Genomic DNA, 17,480 nt, shown 5'->3' on the forward strand with positions numbered 1-17,480 from the left:
CTACATCCGATGAAATATATTTAAATTCGACAAATGCATTTGCTCGAGTATCGAAACCCAACAGAACCTAAGCCATATAAGCTTTGTGACTATCGAAAACACAAGCATTAAAAACAACACTAAACTTGTTTGATTCTTGATTACAAAGTGTTAAATCTTACAACATGCAGCAAGCAAATGTGCACAGCTACAAAAAAAGCACAATTTCCCTAAACTTGTTCATCAGATGTTAAAACTTGTGATCACCTGAGAAAAAACAAAACAAAGCACCAAACTCATGATTCTTGATATGTCTGAAACCAGTTCAAAATAACAACAAATATGATACAACAACAATATTCAAAGTTATGTGGAGAAAAAAAACTACATAGTTCATGACAACTAACCTTTTCAGCAATACCAGTTCTCCTGCAAAAAACAAAAAGTTGTGAAGTGAAGGAGGCGGCGGCGGAGGAGAGATAGCCATGGTAATGACAGAAACTGAGAAGTGAGCACTTTGTAGGAGGAGGGATTGATCAAACTAAACACTCAAACATGAAAGCTTTTTCATAATACGCAGTGCATAATTGACTTGTATATATGCAAATTGTATGCTTCTCCATTTTAAATACAGACAAATAATGTTACACTATAGGTTAAAGATTGAGAATGATGGGGAGCCAGGGCCAGTCTTCTATATATATATAGAGATTTAAAATTATATTAAAAAATATTAGGTAAAAATAAGTGCAGCCACACTAATGACCTCAGATTTAACCTTTTCTGCGTGTCTTGATCCTGATTGGTCAAATCCCACGAATTTAAATAAACTTTGCTGCATGGGATTTTGCACTCTCAAATGAGTGGAATCTATATCTATAGCTAAATTAATTAAAGTAGTAATCAATGCTTTTTCTTAATTATATCTTCAGTCATGCTTTTCTTGCTTTATGGGAATTTGATACCGAAATCTCAAAGCGCTCTCATGCTCTCCACTCTAATCATCTTTTTTTTTTCTTTCAATTAAGTTATAATTATCTTCAGGTTGTGTGTTAGAATATTTTAATTTTAAAAAGATGCTTTTGAGTAGCAACAACTAGTATTTAGCATAGTTGACAATTATGCAATAGGCTATGTATGTAGATTAGGAAAAATTATGAAGCTTGTAGTTATTTCAACACCTATAATTATTTGAGAAAATAAATAGAGATAATTGAGTAATTTATGGGCCAGCAGATTGAAATTTGAGTGATCATATCAGAAATAAACCATCTTTGCTAGGTGGTTATTATATTAAAATTTGTGGTCACAATGGGGCCCACTAGTCATGTATTGATAAGGTGGGGGCACTAAATTAAATTTAATGGAATCCAAACTTAAAAGTGTTTAAATTAAAACTCAATTATGTTGTGTGTGTGTGTTTGTTTTATAATATGATGTAGCAATATGTGAAATGCATAGATTGCAGTTGGCTTCATATTGTGACCACTTAGAGTTAGAGCCGACATTATAGTAGGAAAATAATTATAACGTTAAAAAACAATAATATCGTAACATTAATAACATTTTGTTTGTTTGTACGTTGTTAGCCAAAATAAACATAATTACTTAATCCTAACATGTTTGTTATTTCGACTGGACCCAAAATTAATTAAATTTGTAAATTCAGGCTTAGCTCACTTAATACCTTATTTAAAATCATATTTTAATTAGGGCACAATTCTTGGGAAAGGACCTAATCTATTCCATTTCTCTTATATATCTGCATGTCTTCCTTTTCTTTCTCATTGACTCTCTTTTTCTCTCTCAAAACAGAATCTCTATGTGATTATCTAGGATTATGATTCTCAAGATTATATTTTTGAAGATTTTATACTAGTACTTTATTGAGTATGATTCTTGTATGTATGATTTCTTTCCGCTAAGAATTTAAAATAATGGATTGTATAAAAATAAAATTTAAAATTGTGAAGCGGATCGAAATCAAATTATGGTGGATAAGCTCTCATGTCTCATCATAAACAGATTTTACTAAGAACTTTTGCTTACTCTCAACTGAAAAAATTGCTAGCTCTCTGTTCTTACCCTTAATTTAAAGAGAATAAAAAATTACAAAATTTTAAATTTTAATTACAACTTTATTTTAAAATATATAATGAGATGTTTATATTAATGGACACTAGTATGGAGAAACAAAATTGTGTGAGAATGGAATAAATTTGAAAATAAAATTGAATGTACCTTCTGGTTAAATTTAGAGCATGCATGCCAATCTAATCAAGCTGAGTATTTAGTATTTATTCTTCAATTCTATATGTTATCTCCAAATTATTTGAATCAATAAAGCTAGGCGCAGAGTGAATGATATATAACATGCCGTGGCCAATCAATATTCATTTAAAATTCCTCGACCCATCAACAATATTCCAGTATTATTTTATCTAATTATATATTTAGATGCAGTTTTTATTTTTTTTATCTAAAAATTGAAGTAAATGGGCACATATATTCTTCTATATAACAACATTACATTAGTATATATTTTCCTTTACAATAAACATTACCTTAGTGTTATAGTATTTCAAATAAATACTTTATTTTTTTTAAAATTTATAAAAATTGAAGTAAATTGACACAGTACATTTTTCTTCAATACAATAAACATTACGTCGGTGTTATACATTTTAAATTCAAGCATTATGGTATATTATGTTAATCTTAATTTATGCTACAATCGGATTTTGAAGTTCCGAGTCACTGTACTTATTTATCGCACCCTGAAATCGAAAATCCTCGATCGGCCACTAATTATTTACTTTTTTTTCTTTATGCCATGTTGTATAGTTCATTAGTTGGTCAAAATACAAACGGTTTAGCCAATAATTAATTATTATAACGAATTATTTTAATAATTAAAATGGTTTAGCTAAGGTATGAGTATTACTATAATACATAACTGAGACTACATTTAACGGGTTAAATAATTTCTTAACTAGGTTTGATATAATTATAACAAAAATATACTCTTAGTTTTATGAACAAACATGTTTGAGGGTTTGACGATTGATCCATTGTGGTTATTATCGTCGATACAATCAATGAATAAACATCGATATAACTTTAAAAAATATATAAAGTTATTTTTAGAATTTATACTTTTAATTACAACATAAAAATGATTTTCTATTGAAGAAGTTCAAAATAGTGTGTTATACAAATCTGTCTGGCCTTATTAGTTATTCATCGTTTTCTAACTTCATTTCCCTTTTAAACAAAACCAATACATCTCAATCAAATTTCAAATTAATGAATTCAAGTGAGGGGAACTCTTGCTCAAATCTAATTGGTCTAAACACAAATCGGCAGACCTCTCTTTGTCTATGTTATAAGTTTCACATTAGTATGATTATTACCACCATTATTATTACACTTTTCGTCGTCATTAATTTCCATCATAATCATCTTACATAAGTCATGGTTGTCGTTATTATTTTATAATAATAATTATTATCTCTGAACATTGAAGTTACAAAATGAGGAAGGTTCAATTTAGACATTTTAACTATTTTGAACATTTTATCAAGCCTATTAAAATTTATAACCATCTCTCAATCAAATTTTAAATTCATTTTTTAGATTATCTCGGATTGATATTTGAATTCTGTCATCCAGAGTAATATTGTAATCGAATTATATCTCATGAATTTAGGTTTAATATTGTGTTTGTTTCTCGTGTGTTCGATAAATACATTCTTTGGAATGATACTTATTTCTTTCATTTGTTTATGCTTTAGGTAAAACTTTTATTTGTATAGCTATTGTTATGACTTAAGATTGTTTCTTCTTCTGTTAAGTGTTAGTACTCAACAAGGTGCATTTGATAATGGAGATAACTAATATTATGTCAATTTAATTTGTTTCACTAGTCATTACATAATGCTTGTTAGGATAATGGACCACAAGGTGTACGTATTGTTCGTAGATAAGTTTACAAGTTTCAACAAAACACATGGTTTTATTTGGAATTTATGTTGTTCTGATAATAATGCTAATATGTAGTGTACTTTTGTTGCTCCTTCCATTCCACGTCAGCATTTTATTCAAGAGCCTATCTCCTTGCAATGAAAGAGTTCTTCCAAAGGGCTTATCTCACTTCCATTTTATTTCCACAACATCATTATATTGTTTTAATTTTTTACAGTTCTATATTTAATAGGTTATCAAATCAAACAAATAAATTCAAATGCAAAAATTTTAGTACGCAAATCTTCGATGTATTACAATATTGGAAAAAAGAATACAATAAGAACCAAAATTAAATAAAAATATTATGGAGTATTTATATTGTTGAAATTATAGGGAAAAAAATAAAAATAAATAAAAGATACGTGTAAGGGCCGATGATCGGCCTTCTTCCACAATAGAGGGCCTATCATCGGCCATCACTGATCAGCCAAGGCCAATCAATCGACAGAAGGGAGAGAGAAGCAATGGCCATTCTTTGGCCCTTCTTCCACAATGGTTGGCCGATAAAGGCCGATCTCAAGGCCAAGAGATGGGCCCAACCATAGTGAGTGCTCTAAAGCTTGAAATCCTCATAAGTACTCCCCTCGTTCCATAATAGATGTCATACTTTCTTTTTTCATTTGTCCCACAAAAGATGTCACATTTTCTTTTTAGAAAAAGCTCTCTCTCACATTAATATAAATATACTATTTTCTCTAACCACCTAACACACTGATAAGGATCCATGTAGGTTTAGATCCATAAACCCAAGATTTATACCCTTTATGATGCTTGACCTATCAACTAAACAAAAAACACAAAGTAATAACAAAAAGGATAATGTGGATCTAGCCTTCAAAAACTAGATCCAAAATGATTTGATGAAAGACAAGAGATGAAGAAGTGTGAATTTGATATTAACTAAATCCATTGATGTAGAAAACAACTCTAAGCAATCTTCAACATGCTAAATTTAATTAATGGCTCCACTAATCAAAGGAATTCACAAACCTTTGATGCATACCTATACCTGACCATACTTGATTGAATCAATTGATGATCAAACAACCTAGAAATCTAGAAATTGGATAAAACCCTCTTCAAGAGGAAACAAACTCTCAAGTATCTATTTTCAATCATTGGCTAAGGAATAACATGGGAAAAATTGTTATTTATAATTAGGCCCAAAATTCAAGGAAATGACCCACAAAATCTAAGTGCTGCGTCGTTTCACCCGGTCGGGTGAATTGCGAGTGCAAAACACCCGACCAGGTGTTCATTCTGGACTCCTGCCTTCGTTTCGTAAATCGACCATAACTCCCTCCATCGGACTCTGATTGAGGCGTGTAAGATATCCACACGAAGCTCTTTCGAAGACAAAGACATTGGTGGCAGTTTCAGAGCTTTTGGGCGCCATCTCAATAGGAAGAATGCTGATTGAAGCCAGATGCAGGTACAAACTTTGATGCACGACTTCCATGATCGTATCACACATAAAACAACGTCTCTTAAAATCATGTGCCATTTTCAAAGTGTGTCATCTATTATGGAACGAAGGAAGTACTACACATCATTGGAAATGAAAAAAGTACAGACTGAAATTATAATTACTCACTGTTGAGACTAAAGTTTGCCCAAATTTCACTATCGTATTGGAGTGTATCATTAGTGGTACATATTATCGGAATGGTTGCTACACACCTTGGTTTGAGGGATAGGCTAAATAGTGGAGGAGGTGGACAAACCATCAAAAACTACATCAAGAATAGTGTATATAAATAAAGGGAATAAATTTATTATTAAAATAGGAATTAAGTTGGATTATATAAAAGTTACGCTAGAGATAATATTATTAATGAAAAGTATCCATCTTATAATCTTATTATAACAAAAATTTAGATGTGAAATCACAAATTATACTAGTTCCATTCTAAATTAATTAATTAATTTGTTGGAGGAGTATTCTTTTTCGGAACATTCTACTCATTTTTTCTTTCAACAAAATTAAACCATACTTAAATTGGAATTTAATCAAAATTAGGAAAACTAGGCTTTAATTAATCACTTTTCTCACTCTACAGACTCACAAAGTGCCAGTCGCGACTCCCGACTAAAATTTAGTAAAGAAAACCTGAAATAGAAAGTGGAAATAATTCATACAGATACTGATGATCTTCGGAAATTTGATCTAAATGCTTGATCATCTTCGTAGCTTCTGGTATTAATTTCTCTTTCCCCTACTTAATTAAACACCCCAAGTTCCTAGTAATAGTAATATTTTTTCCATTGGAAGCAGATTTATAGTCTTCGTTTCAGTGATTTCAGTGTGTTTAATGAACTTCCTAGGTCAATAATCGGTTTTAGCTTTTATATGTTTGTTTACTGATCATCTTTCTCTGCTTTGCCCGATGCAATTTGGGCGGCTGTCAAAGTTAATCGGAATGTGGAATGAAATTTAGGTTTCTTATATGTTTAATGAAATCGATTCACATTTATCGGGGGAGTTATTTACTAGGTGAAGGTTTTCAAATTTGGAGAAGCGTTTAGGAGATTGTGTCTCTTGTTTGTAGCTGCTATGAATGAAGACTAATTAGTTGATGGAGTTGGAAGCACATAATCTGACTCATATAGCAGAATGCCATGGGTTTAGTGAATCCCTTTCAATTTGGATACTGAAATTGAAATATGTTTCCTTGAACTTTATATCCTATTTCTCAAAACTGATTATCAGACTCTGGGATTATCCAATTCAAAGCTGAATTTGATACTACATAGCACAAATTGTATGAGTGTGGAGGATAGGTACTTGAAAGGAAGAGTGTTCTACATGTTTTACGAACTCCTGATGACATTAAGTTACGGTTGTTTAAATTTATCATAAGACACACAACACATTGAATCCAACTTTATGTGAAAAGGATTTGGTATAGGACTCCATTCATTTCTGACAGATGGGTAGGAAAAGGACCTGTTTTGGTGTTCTTGTAAAACATACAGTGGATGGTTCTATGAGGAAACTATGCATTGTATCTCTCATTTTAGTTGAACTTGAATCTATTGTAAACTTCTTGTATCCCTGACCCACGACTGTTAATGCTGTTATATATATGTAACTTGTAAGACGCCCATCACCTTGGTTCTTTCTGTAGTTGAGTCATGGCCGTTTTGTTTCATTTTCTTTTGCTTGTATTTTAGGACTAGCAGCATAAGCTCATGTGTATCAACAATTAAGCATCAGAGACGATCAGGAGATTTCCTTTCTGTTTGAAAATTTCATTTCTCTTAAGAAAAATAAAAACAAAAATCTGTTCTATGGAATCCCAGGATTCAGCAATGAATGACCAGCAAAGTGACATGCGATCTGATTCCAGTGTAGTTGTACAACCAGTTGCTGGTGCAGCATGGAGGTATGTGAACACTTTTCATCTGTAACATTCAATTCCTCTCTACCTGAACAGCTTTATTCCCCTCTGTCCTGAGTTATCTAGAATAGGTTAAGACTAGGTTGTGCTTTACATAGCCTGCCTAACAACTGCTGGTTATCTTCTGAGCAGAGGGAGGTTTAGTATCCCCTGTCTAAATTTAGACATCAATGTAGCTGCTCATGTCTCCAATAAAGCATGCTTGAAAATATCAGAGGTAGCCAGTACAATGCCCAAGTCATTGTGCTTGGAAATGGTTCCACGTATTGATACATGGCCAGCATCCTTTAAAGGTTCACCACCTACTGAACACAGTATCGCGCTCTTTTTCTTCTCTAAGGGAAGGTGGGAGAAGCGAATTTAAGTACATACTGGTTTTTCCTTCATTGTTTCTCCTATTTACATGCAAGTGTTGCGCAGAGATGAAGAAGTTCTTGATAACCTGGTGGCTCATGCAATCTGCACGGACTTTGCTCTCAGATCAATGATAGGAGAAGCAGAGTTGCTACTATTTACTTCAGTTCAACTGCCACAAAACCGTCACAGTGAGTCCACGACCATTTGTTTACAAGGAATTATGCCTTTCTCTAATGAGTTTGGTTCTCTTGAATTTGCAGGATTACAGGAGAAACCTTATTTCTGGGGACTTTTCAGGGGACAGCAAGGTTCTGTTTCTCCTCAATCTGATTATATGCATGGTCAAACGTTATCTCCAAACTCAGGCTACCCCACGAGCTTTAACTTGAAGGGTTGTCCGGGAACCTTTCCAAGCAAGAACAGTCCTTGTAAGTCTATAAGAAAGGAATTAAGGAATATATCCTAGATACCATGATTACCATAGCTAATCAGGCTGTTCAACAGACATAGTGGCATATTCTTTCACGTTCATCAGTCCAGTAGTTCCTTGACTAGCAAGGATTCAGAAGGTTCCATATGAGAAAGTTGTATTGTTTAACTGCAAAAAGAGTATATGGCATCTGATGATTATTTTGTTGTAGTGTTAAATTGCTAAGTTTTTCTCACTGTTGCATTACTCACACACACTACAAACTTTACTTCTCAAATACCGATATTGTTGTATAAGATAAGTAGGATTGCAATAACCTAGAATCTAAAGCACTTGACTGTCTTGTTTGACTTTTTTCTTTTCTTACTTAAGTTACCTGTTTTAGCATTACTTTCTTCTAATAGTTGTCCGTTATATGCCGAAACACTTGATGGAATTGTGACAGTCTAATGCCACTTATTTTCTTACATATGCTATGGGGGGATTAGTAACACAAGCATCTAAAGCTGATAGAAGAGGAAGACGTTTAGATGATGCTTGGCAACATGCCAAGCCATTGGACTTACTAAGACAAAAGGCAGAGTGCCGGTATTGTGGTTTTGTTTCTTCACATGGGGGCATTTCACGCCTTAAGGCACATTTAGGGGGAGGCAGCCCTGGACTCCGCCTACCAAGTTGCGAGAATGTGTCTCTTGAAGTGAAAAAGGACATGGCTGAGTGGTTTAGTGAATGGGTAAAAAATACAAAAGCCCTTTGGACGAAAGCTATTAGAGGTATGGCTCAAGATAGATATAGCTCTGTAAGTTTCTTACCATATTCTAGAATCATAAATAATTTTTCCAAGGAAATCGATCCACTATGCTATTCATATGATATCATTCAGGTATTCCTTTTGAGTTTTAAGAAACTTAAATGTTTTGTATTATCCCTTTGGCTGATTCACCTAGTTTGCTGTCTAGACTGGTTGGATTGAGAGAGATTTCTAAATAACTGGATAGGTCCATCTATACTGATAAAGTTGCACGTTTCTTGTCTAACTTCATAAAAAATTGATGTTTGCAGCTACAAGGTTTTGAACTACGTTACTGATAAAGATCTCCGAGGAAATGTTTGTTGCTTTTTTGTGTGTGTATGAATAAGTCATATCGTATGTTCTAGGTACCGTACTATATAAATTTAGTTATATTCTGTCAAAATCTAACTTTAATATTTTCATGTTACTGTTTCTCCTTCCCCTTCCATGAAGTTACTTTATCAGGTGAAACTATCAAATCAAATTTTGATGTATCATACAGATAGTAAACGGAAGCTCCCTTTTAATAAGTCGTAGAACGGGAATGACCAGAGGGAAGATATATTGAATTTGATGTTTGAAATTATAGCAAAATCAGATTAAAGATGAAAAACATTGAAATTAAAGAACTCTGGTGACACTAGCAAAAGGAGGTGCTAGATCATTTCCAACTTATCCTTGAGATAGGGTTCCCACCCCTTTCAGAGATTACTGATAAAAGCTTAGGGTGTTCTTGCGGAATTTATATAGTTCTTTCATTTATTCTTATAACCTAGCACAGCAAAAGTAACTTAACTACTGCTAAATTACTTGCTAATGCCTTTTTGCATGTTCTAAATTTCATGGAAGCCTCAACAGCATTACACCCTAATATATTCTGTTTTCCATTTCTTTCTGCTGTATGTGCTCTGGGGTGATGATGGGTATCAGCAGAATCTGCAGGATATGTTGATAAAAGGGGAGTAGTGTCTTGCTATGCTTCCCAGGGACATGCTAAGCCAATAGATGTACCGTTTCAGCTGACAGATTGCAAATATTCAGGCAATGAATCTTTGCCTGGAGGAATTTTACATCGTAAGGTACATTTAGGTGGAGGATCAAAAATGAAGCAGGAGGATTGGTATAAGTTGTCACCTGAAATTAAAGGAAGCATGTCTGATTGGGTTAAAGATTTGGCAGCCTCTAGGATGAAAAAATCCAAAGGTATAATTTTGTAATTTTGCTACTTTCTCTTTTACTCTAGCTAATACTCCTATGACTGTCCAGGGAAACTCACTGTTCAGTATGCTTATGTTTTATTGATATTCGAGCTTGATAATATACATAATTGGCTATTTTCTCTGTCATTAGGATTTCTCCAATCATACCCTTTCAATTGAATATGAATGAACTATGAAACAAGTTAGCTCAAATCGTAGAAATTATCAACAAATTTAGGATATCTCAAATTTCCAATGCATCTTCGTAAATATTGGATTAACCTATACTATTATTATCTAGGCTAATCCTCAATAGTAAATGCTCCGTGAATGTATTATTTATCTGACTAGATTTTGGAAGCGTGATGATAGTTCATGTGATTCTGGTTAAACTTTTCCTCTAAATCTAATAAATTGTGAATGCATAGTTACAGCAGCTGGTGAACAGCCTGAGAGAAGGGGAAGACCGCTAGATGATGCTTGGGGCCATGCAAAGCCATTGGACGAGGCTAGGCAAAAGACAAGGTGCAATCATTGTGGCTTTGTTTCGACATATGGGGGCATTTCACGTTTAAAGGCCCATTTGGGTGGAGGATCTCCTCAAATGCAGCTGCAAAGTTGCCCTCAGGTTCCATTAGAAGTTAAGAGAGTTATGGAACAATGGTTCAGTGAGTGGTCAAAAAACTCAGCAGCTGCTTGGACACGGAACTCTAATGGTAAGGTTCGGAAATTCATGATACTGCAGCATTATGTGAAATCTCTACTTATCACTGATTCACCGCAAATAGTATGGTGAAAGTTCTATTTGTGTTATTAGCAACTCCTGGCAGACCTTCCAAGAGGGGCAAGCTAGATGATGCATGGGAACATGCTATGCCGCTTGATGAAACAGGAGAGGCTTTAAGGTGCAAGCATTGCGGTTTTGTTTCTAAATGTGGTGGAATTGCTCGGTTGAAGGCTCATTTGAGTGGAGGTGATCGTACGATGCAGGTGGAATGTTGCCCTAATGTATCTCCTGAAATTAGAAATTTGATGGCTTCCAGGAAAAAGAAAATCAAGAAAAGTTCAGAAGATGTAGCCCAGGTGACCTTTGCAGGCACATTTGAAGGTAAGGCTCTGTTGCAAGTTAGAAATATACTTTGTACTATGTCACCGAGGAACGAGACTTTGTATGCCTGCAGATTGAAAGACCTTGCTTCACTTGCAAAAGTAATTACTTATTCAATTGTGCTCTTGGTATTTACAGGGATCCCGAGGGCATCAAGCGAATTGCAATGTGCCGACAAGAAACGCTTTGTTCTGGAAGAAACTCTCGATGAGATCTCGAATACAGGTGTGAGAGGGAGACTGAAAAGATTAATAGAAGCAAAGAATGCAAAGGTGGAAGAGATGCAATTTGAAGTCAGTTCACTTCAGATGCAGTTAGCTTCAATGCCATAGCAGTCAGGCTAATATGACTACCTAGACCTAGTAACTTTGTATGATAAAATGTGTCAAAAGGAAAAAAAGTTTGCAAGTGTGATGGCTATTTGTTATCATTTCCCCCTTCTTTTCTTATCTTTTAGCATGTTCATATAAACTGGAGATGAGCTCTTTGTATTTGTGGTTCAGTTTCTTTTTTAGTAATCTTTATTATGACATAACAAATACTAACAATTAAAATTTCTAATCAACTAAAGGCTCCTTAGAGATAATCTATCTCTAAACTACTAATTAACAAGACTCTGTAATAATTAATATATAACAAATTACGAAAGATAATGCTAAGATAATGGCTGGTTTCTGCAGTGTGTAACTTCAGCATTTGATGAAATCTTGTTTTCTTTCTTGATCATCAGTTTTTTACCTGCCATCATATTAGTCAACTAATTTTGGTTTGGAAGAGAATCTCTAGTAATGGCATTCCCTTTTTTTTCTATTAAATTTATTTGTATTTTATTTATATAAAATGTCACCCTGACTAATTGTTTTTTTTTTATTTTATCGTTATCATAGACATTTAAGAAAATGCTTTATTTGCGCTGCTGCTGTTGGCAATTACAGAGTTAACATGATGGTTGTTCTCTTATGATTTTTCCAAACGTATTTCCAATTTTAAAAAGTTGATCAATTCTATCACAATCCTTAGCAATTTGGGATGTATTCATTTCCTTTTTGTATCTTTTGTTCTATTGTTCTTTTTAATCTCAGCCCCACGATTTTATCATCCGACGGTTAGATTGATGCCACGTGTCATTTAATAATGCAGATTTTCAGTGGAATAATGCACACCGACTAATAATGCACCATTATAGTGTAATAATGCAGATTTTCAGTTGAATAATGCACACCGACTAATAATGCAAATTTTTCGTCAAATAATGCAGATCATCACAACCATCCAATTCAAGGATCCAAGGGCTGTGATTAAAAAGAACATTGGACTGAAAAGCTGCGAAAAACTTTAACACACCCCTAACAATTTTATACCCATCCTTGTTAACTTTAGTAGTACGTAGATTTTTTTCACATTTTTTGTTGAGTACAAAAAAATTATGTTCAAATATTACTACTAATATACTTATACATAATTGATTTTTTGGTGTAAACATGTCACAGCCTAACCCATCATGTCACTATTAAAGCGTTAGTATGAAGAGTGTATGAGCTGACCTAAAAGTAGAGTGATTTATAACTTAATCCAAATGGTACAAGCTCAAGTTACTTGTGATGCGACGTTTAAAATTTTCTATTTATTTAACCATAAAACGGTAGAATGAAATTTCAATTATAAAATTGAAATAAGTTGAAAAGATACTTGTAAAATTGATCATTTTTTAGAAATTAGGGAGGATTGAGATAATTACTAAAGATTAGGAAAAGTATTGCTAATTCTAAAAGTAAGAATATATTACTTAATAAAATCTATAAATGTCGGACTAACTCAAATAAGAATGTAAACTCTTTTTTTTATTGTCGTGGTTTTCGACATATATATTTGAATTTTTATTACATCGAAATAGCCATTTCAGGTATTGTTTTTTTAATATACCAACATAATATTAATAATTTCACTGGATAAGACTAGGAGATCGAATATTTGGGCTAATTATTCAAATATTCGAATAAAAGAATAGAGAACAAAATAATATTATGAAGATTAGGTCAGTTTACTAAATTTGCGGCGGTCAAAATTATGAAAAATATTAAGGCAAAGGATAAAGTGAAATCATGCTTAAGCTATGAAGCTGTCAGCAACGCCACTTGTTTTATTTTATACAAATTCACCTCAGCTAGCCGATATTTTTCTGTTTCATTTACTATTTTTTTCTTTGAAATTGATTTTTCTTATTTGAGAAGAAAGATAATGAAGTGAGATTTGTTTCTAAATAAATTTTCTTCAAAAGAAATTTAACACTCTCCTTGATAAGAATTGAGAACCAAAACAGACTACATTAGTTTTGGAAAAACGTTTAATAATTGTATTTAGGAATGTCAGTGCACTGTGAAACTCGTTGGTTGACCTAAATAACTCGTTAAATTTAGAGAGTTAGGGTTGAATATTTTTATAACACGAGTAGCCTGTAACCTGAGTTGAGCTGACCCGAAACTTGATGAGTTGGTCCAATGGGTTGCACCTAGGTATAGCTATTGTTTATTGTTTTATCTTGTTGGACAAACACTTTATTAATAATTTTCACAATATAATAAATATAAAAAGTAACTTTTCATTTTATAGTATTAAAATAGATATTTTTTAGATTTTATCAATATTATTAATATATTTTAAAACATGATTTAAAATTTTAAAATATGTTTATATTCTATTTTTATAAAAATCTAAAATTATTATAATCAGTCTTAGAGTTGAAACATATGTTTTAAAATTATGATAATTAAATGTATTACATTCTATAAATATGATTAATTTTCATAATTATGTATTGGATTGATCATATATTAATTTGATTATAAACAGGCTGATTAGTTTGATAGACTAGCCCAAAACCCGAATATTTAAAGTTTGAGTCAAAAAAATTCTAACCCAATAAAATTACAATCCGATTAACCCGCGATCCAAATAATGTTGGCCCGAAAACCACTGATGTGGTTGACATCTCTAAATTTAGATTACATTACCTTGTTGTGTTGATAACCATGAGATTATCGAGTTTGACGAGAAACTAGTACAAAGAAAAAGAAATTTTTCAAAAGGGCAAAATATACATGGATGCATTCATGCATCTTGCAATGAATCCGTAAAAGATTAATTTGTTTAGTAAAATAACAAATCACATGGCCGTTGAGTGTATTTAATCCATTAATTCGAAACTAATTATACACGTCTCCGTGTATTAGGTGGACCGATAATGGCCTTAAATATATTTTAGTCTTTGTATCATCTAGCACATAAAAGTCACACCCAAGCATCATCCACTTTTACCTTTCAATTAATTATTTCATTTTTATTTGTTAGTACTATGTTTTCTTCCTAAAACAATTAATCTTTCTATTCCCAATTTTGAGCATTCTCATTTAAAAGCCATTTTATTTTTATTTAAAATTCTTGATCTAAAATGATCTCTATCTGATTTTATCATAATTAGAATATGTTTCACATAAAAAAGAAAACCTCTGAAATTTATGTATTGGTCCAAATTGTATTAGTTAAACGCTAAGAACTACAGGCTCATATTTCTTTGCAATATATTGATAATATTATTTAAAATAAATGTCAACAACGTAATCCACGACAGATAGGAACATTGATGATGATGTCTGTATCATTTTTTAATTTTTATTTTAAAAATTATTTACCATGTCTTGCTATATATTAGTGGCCTGTATTATTTAGGCATGTAAAACAAGAAAACTGTGTTTTAGAGTGGTAAGATAATTTTTGTATGAATAGGTTTAATGATAGAAACTTTTGTACAAAATCTCACACAGAAGAATAGATAATTTGACAATTTTATGATGACAAAAATAAAATTTTCTTTTTGCTTGGTTCTTGGGGGCTTAAGCCACCCCTCAACTATTGCTATGTAGTCATTAATTACAATTACATTTTCATGGAACAATTGGCTAGGCACTATTTCATTCGAGAACACTCGCATAAACACTATGATTGTGCACATATAGACGATATTCGCCGAATGCAGAGGGTTAGGGTAGGTCGAGGTCCCGTCCCATCAGAATAATCATTTTTTTTTGCAATAGTCTCTCGCGAAACTTTAGAAATTGATGGAGCTTTCCCCAACAAATCTTTCTGGTTCCGTCGCTGTATACAAACGATGAGGCTATCTTCATACAGCAAACAATGTAAAAAATAAAATAACATTGTAAAAACACAACTTGGGTGCTTATTTTAAAAAATGTGCTTAGAGTTTTTTTAATTGGCAATGAAAATGTATAATGTATAATTGCATAAATAAATATAATCAGCTAGCCGCCGTATATAATAAATACAGATCTATTAATGGACATCAAGTAGAAAAAAACACCAAAATAAAACTTTATGAACCCATAACTCTTCTAAAAATATAAATTGACCGAATTAGGCATTTATCAACAAGAAACAAACAAAAGAAAGGTCAAACAGTGGTTCATCCCATGTCACAAACCCTAGATTTCATTCAATTTTATACTACAATTCATCGTTCACTATACACATACATATAATGTCTACTCTCTTTGTTAAAATATGACCAATTCTATGCTATTTTTTTAATGTACTACTACTAAACATTGGTATCTACAAGGACGGCAAAATCGGTCATATTTTTTCTTCGGAAATTACAATCCAAATGTGACAAAAAAAATTGCTATCATAAACTAAGATGATTCCAACCAAATCCAACAAAGACCAAAAACCATGTATTTGAGCCACAAAATAAAATGGCCCACAAAATTCAATTTTCAACTGTAAAAGAGGTGTAGAAAAATAAAAATCAATAAGAATTAAATACCAACAATGAGAGTCGGGCCCCACTTGCTTAACACAGCCACGGATTGAAGCGCTAAATCCAATCCCTACGGTTACCTTTTCCTGCAGTTCCTCCTGCGGTTATAGGTCAAACAAGCTGTGGAAGAGCTCTAGAGTGTTTGGAGAGGGCGTGTTTATGTGTGGTGAGATGAAATTAGTCGAAGGGCTCGGAAAAATGAAGCTATTTTCCGGAAAATTCCTACTGCTATGCAAAACCGGGCTCAAATCATGGAAGAAATTCAATGGATTGTAATTTTCCGACGAGATGTTGAAGAAATTAGCCGGGATCGGGGGAAGAGCGCCCGGATTCGGCGACAAAATGCCGGGAAATTGGCCGCTTCTTTGAATGATGGGATCTATCTCGATCCCATCGATCATTTCCCCGCCCGTTCTCCTGCCATCTGACGTTTTTGTGAGCTCGATGGAGGCGAAACGGGCGGCGGGGGACACTGCGCCTCCGCCTTCTGACTGGAAGGCGGAGGCGGAGGAGGGTGACCTGGCGCTGGGGCCGGTCAAACGCTGGACCAGCGCCATGAACTCGTTAGGGTTTGCATGGATGATTTTGGGGGAGACCGTGTAGATGATCACGGGCGGCCTCGGCGCCTCGTGGGGGGCCGGGTGGGGGTGGCTCGCTGCCGGATTGGGCGCCATGGGCGGTTTTTTTTATTTTGTGGGAGTCTTTTCGGACTCTTAGGGGGGCGGGGCGGGGGCCATGGAGCTCCCGCCTCGGAGACGGGCCAGAGGAGAAGTCCGGCATGTCCATGTCGGCGGCGACGGCGGTGGCTGCGGTGGCGGTGGTGGAAATTGTGGTTTGGCAATGGAAGTAATAAATGTTGGTTGGTTGGGTTGTTGGTTTGCAATGTGAGGAAAATATTTATATTAGGTTTGTGGGTGAAATATGTAAGCAAATGTTAGTCAATGTGGGGCTATTATATATAGTATGTGAAGTATTAATTATTTTATAATTATTGGCAAGTTGTGGAGTGATTGTTTGGGGTTTAATAGATTTGAGGTACCGATTCCGAGGTGTAGTAAATGTTTGAATTTGTCAAATATGTTTGAGGAGGGAAAAGTAGTGTTTTATTTTTTAAGTTGATGTTTCACAAAATTGAAGAAATATTGAGTAGATGTCGAGATCAACTAGATAAAAGATTCTTGTTTGGCTGCTACTACCACTCCAATTATAACATAATCAATGAGTCGTTTGTAAGTTATATATGCATGGTGAATTTATATATGTCCTTTTCCAGATTATTTTAATTTTCTAAAAATATTTATTCACAAGTTTGATGTATTAACAGTTTAATACATCAACTAGGAGTACTAGTTT

At 33.6% G+C, this 17,480-nt stretch overlaps 1 protein-coding gene, 1 long non-coding RNA gene and 1 pseudogene across 4 annotated transcripts; 1 reads left to right on the forward strand and 2 right to left on the reverse strand.

Moving 5' to 3' along the window:
- Window positions 1-107: 107 nt before the first annotated feature.
- Window positions 108-635, reverse strand: LOC121780823. The gene is made up of 2 exons (XR_006046098.1): window positions 387-635; window positions 108-246 (listed from the first exon to the last, which is right to left on the reverse strand). It is a non-coding gene; the product is annotated as an uncharacterized LOC121780823 (long non-coding RNA).
- A 5,423-nt stretch (window positions 636-6,058) lies between these two features.
- On the forward strand, window positions 6,059-11,811 carry LOC121783005. 3 transcript variants are annotated; one of them, XM_042181035.1, is made up of 10 exons: window positions 6,059-6,202; window positions 7,309-7,391; window positions 7,539-7,751; window positions 7,827-7,951; window positions 8,024-8,191; window positions 8,682-8,966; window positions 9,917-10,189; window positions 10,614-10,901; window positions 11,003-11,293; window positions 11,432-11,811. In XM_042181035.1, the coding sequence occupies exons 2-10, from the start codon at window positions 7,318-7,320 to the stop codon at window positions 11,623-11,625; spliced, it is 1,911 nt and encodes a 636-aa protein (XP_042036969.1). In that variant the 5' UTR covers window positions 6,059-6,202; window positions 7,309-7,317; the 3' UTR covers window positions 11,626-11,811. The 3 variants fall into 3 exon arrangements, with proteins under 3 accessions (XP_042036969.1, XP_042036971.1, XP_042036970.1); XM_042181037.1 differs by having other exon boundaries at window positions 10,620-10,901; XM_042181036.1 differs by having other exon boundaries at window positions 9,920-10,189.
- Window positions 11,812-15,119: 3,308 nt separating this feature from the next.
- LOC121782814 lies at window positions 15,120-17,186 on the reverse strand (annotated as a pseudogene).
- Window positions 17,187-17,480: the final 294 nt, after the last annotated feature.

Source organism: Salvia splendens, chromosome 20 (genome assembly GCF_004379255.2).
Source record: "Salvia splendens isolate huo1 chromosome 20, SspV2, whole genome shotgun sequence".
NCBI lineage: Eukaryota > Viridiplantae > Streptophyta > Magnoliopsida > Lamiales > Lamiaceae > Salvia > Salvia splendens.

What these genes read in the sequence shown, in the direction of transcription:
- LOC121783005 (XM_042181035.1), top strand. Translation starts at nt 7,318, where the DNA reads ATGAATGACCAGCAAAGTGACATGCGATCTGATTCCAGTGTAGTTGTA. An exon ending in TTTTTCTTCTCTAAGGGAAG is followed by an intron (nt 7,752 to 7,826) that starts GTGGGAGAAGCG and finishes AGTGTTGCGCAG; the next exon opens with AGATGAAGAAGTTCTTGATA. An exon ending in TAGGATGAAAAAATCCAAAG is followed by an intron (nt 10,190 to 10,613) that starts GTATAATTTTGT and finishes GTGAATGCATAG; the next exon opens with TTACAGCAGCTGGTGAACAG.